Source organism: Calidris pugnax, unplaced genomic scaffold (assembly GCF_001431845.1).
Source record: "Calidris pugnax isolate Ruff unplaced genomic scaffold, ASM143184v1 scaffold45, whole genome shotgun sequence".
In the NCBI taxonomy this organism is placed as follows: Eukaryota; Metazoa; Chordata; class Aves; order Charadriiformes; family Scolopacidae; genus Calidris; species Calidris pugnax.
In genome coordinates, this window is record NW_015090764.1 from 2,656,436 (window position 1) to 2,673,159 (window position 16,724).

The 16,724-nt window shown below is 47.3% G+C and overlaps 1 protein-coding gene across 3 annotated transcripts in view; it reads left to right on the forward strand.

Annotated features, from left to right (window-relative positions):
• Nucleotides 1-9,141: 9,141 nt before the first annotated feature.
• The window catches only part of SGSM2 (small G protein signaling modulator 2), a 44,110-nt gene continuing 36,527 nt past the window's right edge, over nt 9,142-16,724 (forward strand). For all 3 annotated transcript variants that reach the window (XM_014964083.1, XM_014964173.1, XM_014963995.1), the window contains exon 1: nt 9,142-9,216. In XM_014964083.1, coding sequence (XP_014819569.1) covers nt 9,153-9,216 — 64 coding nt within the window. In that variant the 5' untranslated portion in view covers nt 9,142-9,152. The remainder of the gene's footprint in view (nt 9,217-16,724) is intronic.

Consider the following 16,724-nt stretch of genomic DNA (forward strand, 5'->3'; position numbering starts at 1 on the left):
GACCGGGGCCGTGATGCGGGCAGGGCCCCGCGCTCCCGGGGCCGGAGCGTCCTCCCTTTCTCTGAGCTTGGGCCGGTGAGGAGAGGTTGAACGTTCCGCCTGATGCACGCGTTTAATCTCTGGTGGTGGGGCCGGTGGTTCAGAGTTTGCGGCGGGGGAATAGAATGAAGCTTTGGCCCGATGGGGTTAAACCCCCGTTTCCCTCCGGGAGGCGGCGAACGGGAGGTGGAGGGTTTGTCCGCTGACGGCTGTTTAACCCTCCCGGTGGGGTCCGGGACCTTCCCCGGAGGGGACAGCCGGGGGGGCGGCGGTGCCGGTCCCGCCCGGTGCTGCCCCCGGGGCCTGTCAGGAGCCCGTGGTCCCTTCCCGGGGGTTACGTTTCTCTTATTACTAGTTCTTTACCAACTCGCCCGTAGCCGTGAGTTTTAGAGGAGAAAAGGAGGAAAAGCGGTGGTAACGAACCCGGTGTGAGGTGCCCTGGGCTGAGCCGGAGCCCCCCGGGGGTCGGACAGGCGGGGGGCCGGGGACGGGCCGGGGCGGTTCGGGGGGAGCCGTTACCGAGACCCGTGTGACACCGCGGCGCTGGGACCGCCCGGGAGCCGGGAAAGTGCCGAACACCCTGAGCGGGGAGGGTGGCCCTTGGTCGCGCCTGCCTTGGGGCTGGTGGGGCTTCATTGGCAGGGACGGATGGTGCCCCTCGCCCGGCGGGACAGAGCTCCTGGGGGCCTGCGCTGGGGTCGGGGGGCTCTCCGTGCCCAGAGCCGCTCGGGCAGGACGCTGCCTGGGGTCCCTGCCCGGGGGAGGGGGTTCCAGGGGGTGTGAGCTTGCCTTGGTCCCTGAGCGCCTTCCCAAACACTCCAGGTGGAACAGCCACCTTAGCGACCGGCCGCCTCTCCCTGTGCACCCCAGGGCCATGTTTAGTGTTTTTGTGGCATTGACTGTGTATCAGCTGTGTGTAGCTGCCTGTTCTTACACAGGAGCTAAGTGAGGATGTAATGCTTTCCCATGACAGCAATAAAAAGTATTTTTAAAAAGCTGACAGTCTCCCTTCTCCTTCCGTTCCCCCAGCTCACAGATGGGGAAACCAGGAGCAGGCAGAGAGCAGGGGTCGTTAGAGCCCAGGTGAAAAGTAAAATGGCCAAGGTTCCTGAGCCTGAATCTGGTGTCCTAATATTTGTTATAGTGTTGAAAGCAGAAATTGTCAAATGTTTCAGTTGTTGCAGGCAGAGTGGAAGTGGTCGAGTAGGGACAGACACGTACACAAAATCGTAGGACCGTGTCCCGAAATGCCCCAGCCGGCACCTGCCTGCAGGTGTTAACCATTGTGTGCTCACCACCTGAACCTGCCGCCTCGTTTAGAAATTTTAGCTTAAACTAGGACCTTTGAGCCACGACAGTGTGAGGTTGGATTTAAAAGTGTATGCACTTGCTCTCCTGGGTTAATGTTTAAATATATAAATAAATTCGAGAAATGTTTTCCAGCTCTGAACGCTGCAATCTGGTGCTAATGCACGAGATTGAGAGTGAAATGGATTTTCATGATCCAAGCCAACTCCAGCCGAGGAGAACAAGTGATATATAATTAAAAAATCTGAGGCTAATTTGTTTTTAAAGTCTCTAAAATGTTTTTTAATTGGACTCTAGCTTTTAAATTACTTGAATAATGCTTCAAAGTGTTATTTGTACCTTCTATGTCATCTGAGTTTTTGTTTTGTCTTTGATTTGTTGGGTTTTTTTCTCCAAATCCTCACAAATGCTCTTTCAGAGGGTTTATATTGGCTTGGCTTTTTGGGGGGAGCCCAGAGCTTTCCATCCTGAAACAGTTCTGCGAGCTCTTTGGTGATTGCCTGCCCATTAAGGTAACCCCTCTCAGCTGTGCATTGCGCAGACCTGGGGAAGGGGACCCTGGCTGTTCTGCTCACGTTAAGACAAATGGTATCAGGAGGCAGTTGGAGACACTGAAGTTGAGATTTTATGTTTCTTTTACATAATCAATCAGTGGAGCCAGGAGTTGAATGCAAGCAATTGGTATACCAGCCACCAGGTTATGCTGTCCTTAACAATGGTCATTAACTTTTTCCAATAGAATTTTCAACCTCATTTTTAATTCTGTGTGACTTTTCACATAGCTTCTTGTACAGCTATGCACGTTGTGTGTTGGTGGTCTTATTCTGAAAACTTTACTAATCCATGTCCATTCTCAACGCGATCCTTCCCTTGTCCTTTAAACCCAGGCTCTTCCTCCCATTAAATTATTTTCACGTAACCTCAATATCTCCTGGAGTTCAGAGTAAGCATGTTATTTCTGTATGTTGTTTACACCAAGCCTATTAAAATACAGTTCTCTTTGCACAATATAAAATGGTTGTCTCCAAAGTCACTTGGTGCAAAGTGGTGGTTTTTTGTTTTATTTTGTCTCTCCCTCTCAGCAAAAACTTCTGCATTTTTCCTTTGGGAAAATTTAATGTTGTTTGCTTTTTCTCAGATGGGCTTTCAATTCCCACTGGTAAAGAATGTATTTTGTTGGCTCTAATAGAAAGAGGACATGTAATGTGTTTTGAAAATTTAACTCTACCGGGATTCATGCTGAGGCTGCTTATAAGTTCACGTTTCAAACGTTTATCTCTCTCTGCAGGAAAATCTGTTGTGACAAGCAGACTCATAAACCTGGCTTTTCTCTGGCCATTTCCTTGTACCTACTGAAATTGAGTTTTTTGCCATTTCTGGATTTAAGCACAGCACTCTTTCTAGCTGTGAAACAAACTGGATAACAATAACCTGAGCAGTTTCACCCTGAAAAATTTCTGAGCCTTTCAGAAACACAATTGCAACCACTTCTGAGCAGAAATATAGTACTTTATTTAACAGCTTGTATTTACACCACCCAGTTCTTCATGGAGAGTACCAAAGAGTCAGTGCAGCAGGAGCGATCAGTGAATGCGATGAACAGTAACTACACAAGCTGAAGAAGGCATGGATGCTGGACACAAGGTTTTCTCCTTTGAGAAAAGAGTGCTGTGGCTTTTACCTGTGGTCGTGACTATTCCAGGATTTCATGAGCACTGTTCTTTGCCTCCGATGCTGCATTGTCCCTGTGGTGCTTCTCCAGTGTCCCATCATGACTCATGGTTGAGGAAAGCACTGCAACTGGTTTGAAAGCTTGTCAGTTTCAAACTGCTGGTTTGAAAGGTTGTTCCTAACCCCGGAGGTTGCAGCTATGTTGAGATGAGGTGGGTCTGCCCTCGGAAACCCATCGTTGTCAGAGTTTAGCCAAATTGCAGTAAGACAGGTCCTGACTGCCTGTGCTCATTGGGGCAGACCAGGAACTCAACAGAGGGATGGGAAAGGCAACCTCTGTGGGTCTCTTCCAGTCCTGGGCTTGTGAATAAGTTCGTATATAGTCAGTGTATGTCGTGTCTTAGTAGTCTTCATTTTATTGATCTCTTATACCAGCATGTTGCTGCAAAATTGGAGTTTATTTCCATTTTAACAAGTTCCTTATGGAAATTAAAGAAATAAATGCATTTCTCTTGTGGTTTTCTTTGGTGAAATGAAACAAAACACAACCGATGTTTGGTGTTTGACTGCTTCTGGAAGTTTTTGGCCTTGTAGGAGGAAGTCAGAGCGGTGATCCATCATGCCATCATGCAAAGGCTGATCAGCTTCTATTCGAGGAGCTTTGCTTTCCCTGGATAGTGCTATTACCAGGATATTCTTCACTCCTCCTGTCTTTACTTGGGTAGGCAGAGCTTTCCCATCCTTGCTCTCCAGTGGTTGGTAAATGTGGTGCTCAGGGAGCCTGTTCCCTTTTCCAGGGAGAGCAGGATGTCTTCTGAGCCTGTGGTTGGTCTCTCCAGGGTTCCCCTGGTGCGGTGCTGCTGGCTCACGGGGAGACCAAAACCCACGGGAGTCGATGCTCTGCTTGCTGCTTTTCTGCATCCTTGTGCCTCCTGGCAGGCGTGAATGAGCAGCCTGGTTAATAGCAGTAGATCCTGTATTGATCTTCCCGGGAAGGGGAGGATGTTTCCAAGGGAATGGAGGGAGCCTGTACCATGTCTTGTCCACATCCCTCCCACCTGAGCGGGTCTCTGTTGGCAGCGCTGGCTCCGTCTGGGGGTGGCATCCCTCTGTCCCTTGCACACAGAGCAGCCTGAATAGATTTCTCTACCTGTGCAAGTGGGTGGGTGCATGCGGGGGGACGGGCTGTTGATGTTTCTTTTAATGAGATTAATCTGCAGTTTGGTCAGGTCCGCTGTTATCTGCGAGTGGGTGTCTGTGTAGGCTTATGCTCGAAAGCCTCATTGACAAGTGCCTCCCCAGAACACAGAGACACACCAGCACGATTCCCCACAAAGAGAGCTGCACAAAATTGCAAGGGGAAAAAAAAAATAAAAATGGCTTGTGTTCCATTTGATCAGAAACATTTGATTTAGTTCCTTGCCTGGAGCATCCCTGAATTACGTGGCAGTGAGGAATGACGTGGGATTGAAAAACACTGCATTTCAGCTTTTGAATCTTCACATCTACTGTCTCTGCCCTGAAAATGTTTTCTAATAACATTCTCTGGCTCTCCAGAAGATGTGCAGAGGTTGCTCTGTGTTCGGTGGCAGTTGGGAACAGACACCGATTGCCTGTCTGCTCTGCTTCACTCTGGAGGTCCTGGATTCAAAGTCCGCCAATGTCTGACCATATGGTCCTGCTGTGTAGAAGTAGGGTTCATTATTGCATCTCAAACTTTTTTTCTTTCTAATTTTTTATATGCTTTAATTTTTTTTTTTGTTCCTGGGCTACAGACTGGGATCTAAATAACACACTGAGCTAATAAAGACTAATGATTGGGGTACGCCTGGGAAATGTGTGGCAGCAGTGAATTGGCCTCTGAGCTCCAGAGCTCTTGCTCCTGGTAAATGACTCTTCTTCCTCCCTGTCATCAGGAATTGAATTCCAGTTACGGTTCTCTGGGGAGCTGAGACTGAAATCACAGCCTGCAGTGCTGGATGGTGCCTGAATTCATGTCCATGAACTTGAGTCATGTGTGCGCGACTGACTCTGGTGCAGCTCTCTCCTCTTTCCTCCTCTGTCCACACTAATGCTAGTGGCACTCTGAGGTGCTTCTCCCTTTAGTAAATCAGGCCGCAAAAGACTTGAAGTCCTCAGATTTAAAACATGTTCTACTTTCAAAACCTCTTCTATGTTTGCTTTCTCCCTCCCCCCCGCAACGTTTCTTTTGCAACCCAGAGGGTTCCTGTTCGATAAGAAACTCAAATTGTGGAGATGAATTTGATCCAGAATTTGGGGCGAGGAGAATGCCATGTGTTGAAAGGCTCGTGCAGCAAGTGCTGGAGCTGCCAGCCGGGGTGGGGGTGTAGGGGTGGGCATGGAGGCCTCAGGAGGATTACCAGGGGGGAGGCAGACTTGATAACAGCATCCAGAATTGGCCTCGCAAATGATCTCACTGGAGGAGGAAGCTCTCCAAACTGGAGAAGGCAGCTGCCATATCATCAGTGCAAGAGCAGAGCCCAGCTGTCCATGGAGCATCCCACCTGCAGCTTCTCCTCCTTCCAGCACTGAGGGCGAAGGCTTCAAACCTTTGGACTTGTCAGAGCTGTGAAGAAGGGGTAACCCAGCGAGCCTTAAGCTGGTTGTGTGGGGTATCAGATGCAGCTTAAGGAGAGCTGAGTGCCCAGTTGCCAGCGTGGCTGGAGGTCCCCGTGGCACACAGACCTGGCCCCCATGACAGGCTGGTGGGGACATTGCTCTACAGCTTGCACTGATGCTCGGGTCAGACCAAGCTGATATGGCCATTCTGCTGGCCCTGGTGGTAAAGAGTAGCCAGACAGTGATCACCTGCTGGATAATTTGCTATTTGTTGGATTCCAGGACTACTGTAAAAATTGCTTTCAAGTTAAAAAAAAAAAAAGTTGAAAGAAGAGAGGATCTTGTTAAATCTTCTGCTACAGTAGCACTTGTTTCATATATTGAAAGGATGTCATTTATTTAAGCAGAGTGTCCAAACCTTGTAATTATAGCTCACAAATGAGAGAAACCATAGTAGCACTTGTTTTATATATTGAAAGTGATGTCATTTATTTAAGCAGAGTATCCAAACCCTGTAATTATAGCTCACAAATGAGAGAAACCAAAAATGATTGTGGACTTGTATCTAGTAAAGCAAGTGCTCCATGGCCAGGAGGGAGTGAGTGTCTGAGAAATGAGTTGGTTGAGGCAAAGAGGTTTCATCTGGCCTGAGGCTGAGGAGGCCATTCGGGGAGGAATAAGCCAGCAGGTGAAAGGAGCATCACTGCAGCCTCTCTTCACAACCCCAGTTGTAAGATTTGCCTGTTTTCTTCTTTAATTTTTGAAAGTCACTTATCTGAAACAAATTCCCTCTGGGGCTTTGACACATCAGCCTTGAAACTGGAGAGGAGCTTTGCTTTAAATCAGCAAGAAGTGTCCCAGAACACAGAGACACACCAGCACGATTCCCCACAAAGAGAGCTGCACAAAATTGCAAGGGGAAAAAAAAAATAAAAATGGCTTGTGTTCCATTTGATCAGAAACATTTGATTTAGTTCCTTGCCTGGAGCATCCCTGAATTACGTGGCAGTGAGGAATGACGTGGGATTGAAAAACACTGCATTTCAGCTTTTGAATCTTCACATCTACTGTCTCTGCCCTGAAAATGTTTTCTAATAACATTCTCTGGCTCTCCAGAAGATGTGCAGAGGTTGCTCTGTGTTCGGTGGCAGTTGGGAACAGACACCGATTGCCTGTCTGCTCTGCTTCACTCTGGAGGTCCTGGATTCAAAGTCCGCCAATGTCTGACCATATGGTCCTGCTGTGTAGAAGTAGGGTTCATTATTGCATCTCAAACTTTTTTTCTTTCTAATTTTTTATATGCTTTAATTTTTTTTTTTGTTCCTGGGCTACAGACTGGGATCTAAATAACACACTGAGCTAATAAAGACTAATGATTGGGGTACGCCTGGGAAATGTGTGGCAGCAGTGAATTGGCCTCTGAGCTCCAGAGCTCTTGCTCCTGGTAAATGACTCTTCTTCCTCCCTGTCATCAGGAATTGAATTCCAGTTACGGTTCTCTGGGGAGCTGAGACTGAAATCACAGCCTGCAGTGCTGGATGGTGCCTGAATTCATGTCCATGAACTTGAGTCATGTGTGCGCGACTGACTCTGGTGCAGCTCTCTCCTCTTTCCTCCTCTGTCCACACTAATGCTAGTGGCACTCTGAGGTGCTTCTCCCTTTAGTAAATCAGGCCGCAAAAGACTTGAAGTCCTCAGATTTAAAACATGTTCTACTTTCAAAACCTCTTCTATGTTTGCTTTCTCCCTCCCCCCCGCAACGTTTCTTTTGCAACCCAGAGGGTTCCTGTTCGATAAGAAACTCAAATTGTGGAGATGAATTTGATCCAGAATTTGGGGCGAGGAGAATGCCATGTGTTGAAAGGCTCGTGCAGCAAGTGCTGGAGCTGCCAGCCGGGGTGGGGGTGTAGGGGTGGGCATGGAGGCCTCAGGAGGATTACCAGGGGGGAGGCAGACTTGATAACAGCATCCAGAATTGGCCTCGCAAATGATCTCACTGGAGGAGGAAGCTCTCCAAACTGGAGAAGGCAGCTGCCATATCATCAGTGCAAGAGCAGAGCCCAGCTGTCCATGGAGCATCCCACCTGCAGCTTCTCCTCCTTCCAGCACTGAGGGCGAAGGCTTCAAACCTTTGGACCTGTCAGAGCTGTGAAGAAGGGGTAACCCAGCGAGCCTTAAGCTGGTTGTGTGGGGTATCAGATGCAGCTTAAGGAGAGCTGAGTGCCCAGTTGCCAGCGTGGCTGGAGGTCCCCGTGGCACACAGACCTGGCCCCCATGACAGGCTGGTGGGGACATTGCTCTACAGCTTGCACTGATGCTCGGGTCAGACCAAGCTGATATGGCCATTCTGCTGGCCCTGGTGGTAAAGAGTAGCCAGACAGTGATTACCTGCCGGATAATTTGCTGTTTGTTGGATTCCAGGACTACTGTAAAAATTGTTTTCAAGTTAAAAAAAAAAAAAAGTTGAAAGAAGAGAGGATCTTGTTAAATCTTCTGCTATAGTAGCACTTGTTTTATATATTGAAAGTGATGTCATTTATTTAAGCAGAGTATCCAAACCCTGTAATTATAGCTCACAAATGAGAGAAACCAAAAATGATTGTGGACTTGTATCTGGGAAAGCAAGTGCTCTGTGGCCAGGAAGGAGTGAGTGTCTGAGAAATGAGTTGGTTGAGGCAAAGAGGTTTCATCTGGCCTGAGGCTGAGGAGGCCATTCGGGGAGGAATAAGCCAGCAGGTGAAAGGAGCATCACTGCAGCCTCTCTTCACAACCCCAGTTGTAAGATTTGCCTGTTTTCTTCTTTAATTTTTGAAAGTCACTTATCTGAAACAAATTCCCTCTGGGGCTTTGACACATCAGCCTTGAAACTGGAGAGGAGCTTTGCTTTAAATCAGCAAGAAGTGATAAATATAATTTTATTTGCTGTAATTGTTCATTTGTGTTTAGAAGTGAAAACTGAAGGCGCTCTCTTCTCTGTAGGTGCTATATTATTTTTGTGCAGTGTCTGCTGCAGCAGAGCTTTGAGAGCATCATTTGTGATTAATGTGGCATGGAAGGTCCCCAAACGGGGGAGAGGCTGCTGTGAACCTCCCTTGGGATGTACGTCTGTGTAATCAGGGGTTCTTTGTGCTGGAAAGAGAGCAGAATGCCACAAGTGGAAAGCGGCCATGGCAATACATAATCTTGTTTCATGAGAAGTAACTACATACAGGAAGGCCAAGGATGAATCATATAAAAAGTTTTGCACAGCCCTTTGGAACTTCTGCTGGAGAGTTCTCTGGAGGGCACTCTGAATAATCCAGCCTTTTACAGGGGGGCACCCTAAATAGACCTGCCCTTGTTCTGCCAGAGGTTCCCTCATCCCATGAAAAGTTGCTCCTTTATTAAATGCTTTTGTCCTTCCTTCCCTGCAAAGAGTAACTTGCATGGGTTGTTAGTCTTTTGGTGATGGGGAAAGGGCAAACAAAGGTTGGAACTGGAACTCCCAAGTGCTGTGCTGGTTGTGTTGGGATCTTACAGTCGCTTCTCTTTATTTATTTCAGGTAAAGCAGATCATGGAAGAAGCTGTCACCCGGAAATTTGTACATGAAGACAGCAGTCACATCATCGCATTATGTGGTAAATGACAAACTAAAGAGCTAACACTACATAATCTCACTTTTCCTATAGAAATGTGTTTTCTCTGCTGGCAAATGTGTGTGTTGTGATGGTGAAGTGAAGCAGACCATGGGTGGGAGAGTGGGTAAAGGATGGTCCAATGCTGGATTCTCAGTAGAAGTCAGCTCCCAAAGGTTCACACCAAGTACTCCTTTGGAGACTTTGCCACTTCGTTCAGTGCCTGAGAAGGAACAGTTGAATGCTCGTTCAACAGTTCTGAAATCTAGTCCATAATTTACTAGGGCAAATAAAAATTTAACACTATTCATCAGACTTTGGTGTGTAGAGAAACATCACAGCAAGATGCTGCTGAGAATTAAAGCTAGGTACAATTGTAAATATGTATGTTGGCCTCTGAATTCTTGGCTGCTTTCTCTTTGTGCTTCAAGTTGAAGATTTAACTGGGAGCGATGCTGAGAAGGATGATGGCTGTTCTCCAGTCAGAACACTTGATTTCACAGAACGGAGCCTTTGCAGCCAAGCGTACCCAGTCATGTGTTGATGACAGTGGAGAGGATAAGACGAGTAGAAGTTAGATCTGGTTTTGGAGATAAGTGGACTGCGTAGACCAAAAAGTATTGACACGTTACTGAAAGCCAAAGTCAGGGAACAGTAACCTTTTCCTGTGGCAACACTGAAATTCCAACTTGCTGTGCTGTGAGCAGTTATTCCGTATGCAAGGCTAATCTGTCACTCCCCTGCTTGCTGCTCCCCAGTTAGCTCTTACTTACAGCTCAGGAGAATTTATTCATCCCTACGTATTCAGTGCAAGAATGCAAGATTTGGCTACATTTTCTGGCTAATGTTTTATTGCTATTAATAAAGACTGTAGCTGTTTCCTCCATTTAGGTTGTGGTTATGTTAAATATTCCCCTTTTATTTACTGTACATTTGTACTATACAGAGGAGAAAAAGTAACTGAGGAACACGGTCCCAAGCTCGGAGCAGGTGGAGGAGCCCTGAGCCCGTGCCCATGCTGTGGGATGCCAGTTTGATCTGGGGAGCTCCTGGCACCGTGTGTCTCTCCTCTGTCTTTGCAATGACATTCTGTGAGATGTGCTGCAGTGTTGATGTAAGGGGTAGTGGGGCGGCAGCTATTTCTGTTAGAATCTGCTTGGCCAGAATTAGGAATATTGTAACATCTTAATATTTCTCCCTTCCTCCCACTGTGATTGCAGTTGGCTTTGTGTTCTGAATTCTGTAGGGTCTGAAGAACTAATAACTCTCCTTGAGCTGCCTTATTATTGCCCAGTGATCCTACCTATCCCAAGGAAGTATTCCAGCCGGCAGCTGCTGTGAATGTAGGACTTAATTAACTCTAAGCCAGAAGTAGGTGAAGCTGAATGTTCTGCCATCACTTCAGCTAATTGAATGGAGAAACCGTTTCCAGTTGCTTTGGCTAACGGCTCCTGGCTGGGGCTCTCCTGTCTGTGCACTTCTCTTCCCTCCCCCACTACAGTTTCATGTGCCTCTTCAAGAGGTTTTTCCCTTCTATTTAAAATTGGATTGGCTCGGTACATGAGTCACTTTCAGTGATTCTTTGTTATAAATATAGAATTCTTGTGAATCATTTTACTCTCCTGCAAGGCTGGGTTTAGCAAGAGTGTCTTAAATCCATGGTAGTTGATTTTCAGGGCCTGTCTGCATCAGTGCCTGAAAATTTCCTCACTCTCCTAGGTCGTAACTGTTGAAGGTGCCGATTCAGTAGTGTGTGCCACTTTTCCCACAGCCTTAGGTGTCTCTCTGGTACAGCACAGGGGGTTTGTAAGGACCAGAAACCCCAGGGCTGAGATGGCAGAGTCGGTGCTCACTGTTCAGCCCCGTGCTGGACTCTCTGAGCAGAGCTTGGGAGCAGAAGGAAGTTTTTCGTGTAAGGTTGCTGCAGGGCGTTGAGCCTGAATGGGTTTCCCCATAGTCTGGCCCTTGACGTGTGTCTTCCTGGTCGTGGATTCAAATCATAGCGTGCAGTTGGACAAGAGCAGCTCATGGCAGGTAGGGTTAATTGACAAGTCTAGAGGAGCTTATCTGGGATGGAGATACGTTGGCTCCCGATGGGTAGGAGGGCCCTTTCCTGCCCTGAGATCACCCTAGTGAGACCACAGAAAATGTGTGCATTGAGGTAGGAGACACAGTCTTGGTGCTGCCTGTCCAGCCCGCTGAGCGGAGAGGATGAAGCTGTGAGTTCACCATCACAAGCTCCTGAAGGAACTGCCCTTCTCCAGCCCTGGGCCAGCTCCATCCCACCCTTACTGGCCCAGGAGGAATAATGGCTCTGTGCCCATCAGCTCCCCTCATCCAGGGTGAGAGATTTGTTGTAACTACAGCTTACAATCGGGGCTCTTCCCCTGTGTGATCTGAGAGGAGGAAAACAGCGCTGACGTTTCCATCCTCATGGGGAGGCAACGAATGCAGATGTTTTTGTGTTTGTTCTCAACCCAGTTTATAACCTAGTTACATTCTGGTTATTCTTTCTTCCTCTCTGATTTCTAAAAGATGTAGCTCTGTGATTCGGAGCCGTAGCGGTTCAGTTTGGAGTGTGTGCAGTGTGGCTAATGGGTGCCATCTTGGCACAAATTCCAAATTTCTCTCTGGGCTACAGGTTGCTGTCGAGTGAATTTCACCAGCACCGTGTTGTCGATCCAAGCATAATGAAATGACGCAAGCTCTGTGGAAATTCATAGCATCTTTAGTGGACCGGCGTTTCTGTAAGGAAGGGGATGGGGATGTTTTCAGCCCGGGTTATCTGGTGCCGTTTCCGTGGTAACGGTGGCTGACACGGTGTGACGTAGGGACCGCACCGAGCTCAGCCCAGTGCATCGCTGCGGGCCGGGGGGGATGCTGCCTTCTCCTCCTGCATCCTCCCACCACCGCCCCTGAAGTCGTCGTGGCTGGTCGTGCTCTCCCCAGGAATACTCACCCTTCCCCGCTTTTACATTTGGGAGGGAAAGGGGGGAGAAAAAGGAAGCTTTTCTTCTGTCTGTCTCCACAGTTACCAAACGTGTCTTTGCCAGCAGTCAGTGAGAAGGATTTCCACTTTCAGTGCATTACGTTCACTGTGTTTGTCCAAAAACTACCTGCAGCTTTGCTAAGCTTTCCTTTTTCTGCATGGTTGTCTCTCTTTAGATCGGACAGTAACATGCTGCTACAAGCAAAGAATTAAAAACCTGTTTAAATCGGCTTTATACATAATGGAACATGCCTGACTCATTAATGATCTAAGACAAGGTTACCCACATGTTGTTCTTTATGTCTTCAAGGGTGTCTAGCTCACGTCATGAATCTCACAGGACTGATTTTCTCCAAGTGGTCTCCTTTATGTGGCCAGTCAAGATCTTTCATTAACTCACTTTTTAATATTTCTTCTTTTTTCCCCCTTTCATCTAAAAAATTGTACAGAAGGTTTCACAGAAGCTAGAGATGTACCAGATTAGGGTATCCCTTACTCCAGATGTACAGAGCGAGCCAATTCAAACTGCTTAGTGACACTGTCTCATCTTTGAAACCAGCATTTTGATGTTTTTCACGGAGCTGCCTCATTTCCAGTGGATGTGTTTAACATGAGTGCAATGAGCTCCGTTGCCCTGTCTGCTCAGCAGGGACAGGGGACCTGGGGAGCTGGGGCACCCAAGAGCACTTCATAGAGCTGGGGCCTTCAGCAGGGCACAGGCAGGGGCTTCTGCCCCGTTTGCAGTGTCGATGTGCATCCAACAAGGGAAACTTTGGGAAAGGCTTTGCAGGCTCTTCCTTCTCTGCCATTAAGCCCAGTTACGGTATCTGTGGTGGCCAGACGCTGTTCATTGCAGCATCGTGGGTCACTGGGACAGTTATTCAATGCATTTCATGTTTTCCCTGTGTGCTCTGCATGTGGAGCTACAATAACTGCCCCCGGCTGCTCAGGCTCTGCACTCCCTTTGTGTGCATTATTCACGGGAGGAGCAAAAAGAAAAGGGAGCGTGTGGGGAGCCTTCTCCTGGAAAAGACACTTGGAGCAAGTGTATACTTGGTGGCTGATGAATGGGTTATGATGCCAGAAGGACACTGCTCCTGTCATAATAGTAATTAAATGCAGAGTATATTTTTAATGTCTTGTATTAAAAGGTAAATTGATAAGTACACTGAAAACAAACTTTGTCCAGACAGTATCTCCCTCAGTGAAGTTAACGGCGTATTGTTGTGGTTGGTGTAATTATTCCGTAAGTGTAGCAGGGATGCTGACAAATAGAAACTGGGATTGTACAAAGTGTTCGACATTCACTCTGTGTTTGTTTGAAAAGAAATGTGAACTTTGAATTGTCTCGTAATTACATTATTGTTCATAAAGGTTGACTGTGCTTGGCCTGGTTTACAACTTAAAGTATTTTTATATTGTTTGAAATAAGTCTCAGTTGTTTGTTCTCTTTGAGTAAATATTTTGAGTGCATTAAATGAAATAATCCTGAATTCTCATGCTGTAAAATAATTGCCACAGACTTCAGGTGGATCACTGGGAGCTGGGTTGAGCCAGAATCAAAATGTGTGCTGTTTAGCTGTAAATCCAGCATGTCTGCTTGTCAAAGTGAGGGTCAGTACTGCGTTTTGGGGGAAGGTTAGCAGTAAAGATGAGTAAAACTGGTAACTTGGGCATTGTCAAACATGCAGAACTTGGCTTTTCAATGAGGTTTTTATTTGAATTAGGGAAGGGATGGACTGCACGAAAAGGTTTGGGTTTTTTTGGCCTGGATATTAAATCTGCTACCAGTAATTAAACCCATTAATTAAAATGTACAGAATCCCTTTGTGGTTGACATGAAGAGGCCGGTTCTGATTTTTGAGCTGTAGAATGATATTTAATGTTGTGTGTGAGGCTTCCTTTGAACCTTCTTCGAGGACTGCAGGTCTGTGTTGCACGTGTTTGTCCCTTTGGGTGTGAATGGAGAGAGTTGGGGGGTTCTCTCGCTGTCCCTGGACATTGTGCCATGGACCCCCGAGGCTGCAGAGGGGACAGCCCCTGTAGCTGTGTGTGATACATGTCTGGTGAACCTCAGAGCCACAACCATCGCTGTGGTACCAGGGGATGGCTGCACAAAGAGGCCCCTCATCTCATAGGAAGCTCCTCTGTAGGGCGTTATGGGCATTATGTGTAAAATATATACATATATTTTATTGTGACAGCTGAGTTTCTTCTCTTGTGCCTGGGTGATGCTGGAGGAGGAGCTGCAGGAAGGCGGCTCTGTTGGGCACGGTGCAGCCAGAGGCTTTGATTTGGTGTCGAGCCTCACAACCACTTGCCTGGCTCTTGGCTCCCGGGACTCCTGGCCGTGTTCACTGGCCACTGGCCAGCGGCAGGGCCAGTCTGCTGGGTGCCTGAACTTGAACTCGGGTCAGCCGGCAGCGGGCTGTAGGTCTGGATTTGCTGTTTCAGGCACCTTTCTCTGGTTTTATCGTACTACTGCCTCCAGGCGCCTCTCTGAAGTGCACCCTGGGTTCCTGTTGGTGCTGAGATGCTGATGCGAGTGTGACCTCACCGCTTGTAGACAAGGAAACAAAGGGAACTCCAGTTCTGTAAGGCACTGGAGCTCTTCCATCAAAGGAAACAGACCAACTCCTATCTTCTTTTTGTTTTCTTGATACTTTTGGTATCTTTTTTGGTATACATCAGGTACTTGACATGTGCTGTTTCCTCCTATTTCCAGTTATTAATATAATTTGATTTACCCCCGGTGTAGGTTACAGACCTTCACTTCAGAAGCATTTGAAAGTCTTTCTTTTTCCTTACATAAGTGTCATTTAATTATCTTTGCTTTCTGAGTCTGTTCTAAGGCTGTGTTTTACCTAGACCAGACTTCCAGACCAGAAACATTTTTCCCCTCTAAAACCCAAGCAGTTAATTTGCTATTTCTGAATGCTAAGTTTCCTCTCTATCTGGATAGATTTGTTGAGAATACTTGCTGCAGAACCTGCGATTCCATGTGCTGGTCCATCCCAGCCTGGACATGCAGAGGTGAGGAGCAGATCCCTCCTGTGAGCAGGGACTGGGAGCTCAGCCTGGAGACGAGCCTGGCCCTGAGATCCGGCTGCATTAACCTCGGGTTTTGTTGTTTCCATTTCCATTATGAATATTGCTTTTCTTCTCTTATTAACTGATGAAAATTACTGATTTTTTCTGGGTAGTGCTGTGTTTAAATATCACAAATCTAAAAAGAGCAAAACAAAATCCATGTCATGATCTGGCCGGTAATGCGTTGGGAAAGGTAATAGGGCTCGACTGCAGAGCTGGATCTGAATATTAAATGAAGGTGTTTATCCATGATCTGTGCCTGCGGTTAGTCACGCATGCGGTTTGTTCTTCAAACAAAAGGAGGACGTGATCACTGCGCTGGAGGGAGCTTGTGATATAATGAATTCACATTAGCAAGCAGTCCTTGAAGCCATGGCTTAAGTCCTTTCAGGTGACATCCACCATCCCAAAATGAACAGACGCTTGTCTGAACACAACCCAAGTGCTGACCTGCCCAACCACCAGCCCAGTCTTCTCTGGAAGCAACTGCTTGTGGAACCTTTGGTGGTTGCTGGACATCATAGTGGAGGTAGATGGGTTAAGGAGGTCCATGGGTGAGGAGGTCCATGGGGTGGCCACACGGTGCTGTGTGTGCATCTGGCTGACTCTGCAGTGTACATTCTCTCCTTTGTTGGTCAGTAGGTGTGATGGGCCAGGTGGTAGGTAAGTATTCTCATACTCCTTCAGCTTCCCTGCATTTCCTTCAGAGCAATGAGACTAAAATGCAGTCTTGACTCAGGACGGGTTGTGATACATCAGAGCTGGACTCCAGGCAGGATGAAAATGGCTTTTTCTGTGAAATACTCCTGAGCTGGTGTTTGTATTGCTCTTCAGGGAGAGCAATATGGACACTCTGTCTTGTCTCTTTTAACCTGTGTGCATATTCTGTGCACTCTGCCAGTGTTCCCCATCAGGGTATGTGCCTGCTCTGTGGACGTGATACCAGTGATCTTGTCCTGTGTGGTGGTTTTGAGGACATGAGGCTGGAAGTCCATTGTTTTTATCTCGGAGACTTTTTAAAGATTGGGGGGGGGGGGTTTAAATCTCGTTCAAAGATTTGCTGACCTGGTGCAATAAGCATCATTAAACTGTTTATGCACCGTGTGCCATGTCGGGGTGTGCCTCATGTTGTGTGCCCTCTTGAGCTCCTAAAGTGTCTGCGTACATCAGGACTGCACAAGCATTTATTGTTCTCGGAAACAAAGCAGAGGAAAACTCTCAGGCACAAGTGCTTTTGAAGCAGCTGTGCTTTAGGCTTTCATTCCATGCTCCAGAGGAGACCTCATGTGGGGGCCCCGATCCATCCATTGCAGTTTCCTTGCACGTAGCCCTGGGGCACGGGGCTTGGATAATCACCAGTGTGAGATGCTTCCTTCTTGGAAAATAAGTCAAAGGAAATGTTAGTTGGAATAGCTCTGTGTCAGTCAGTATC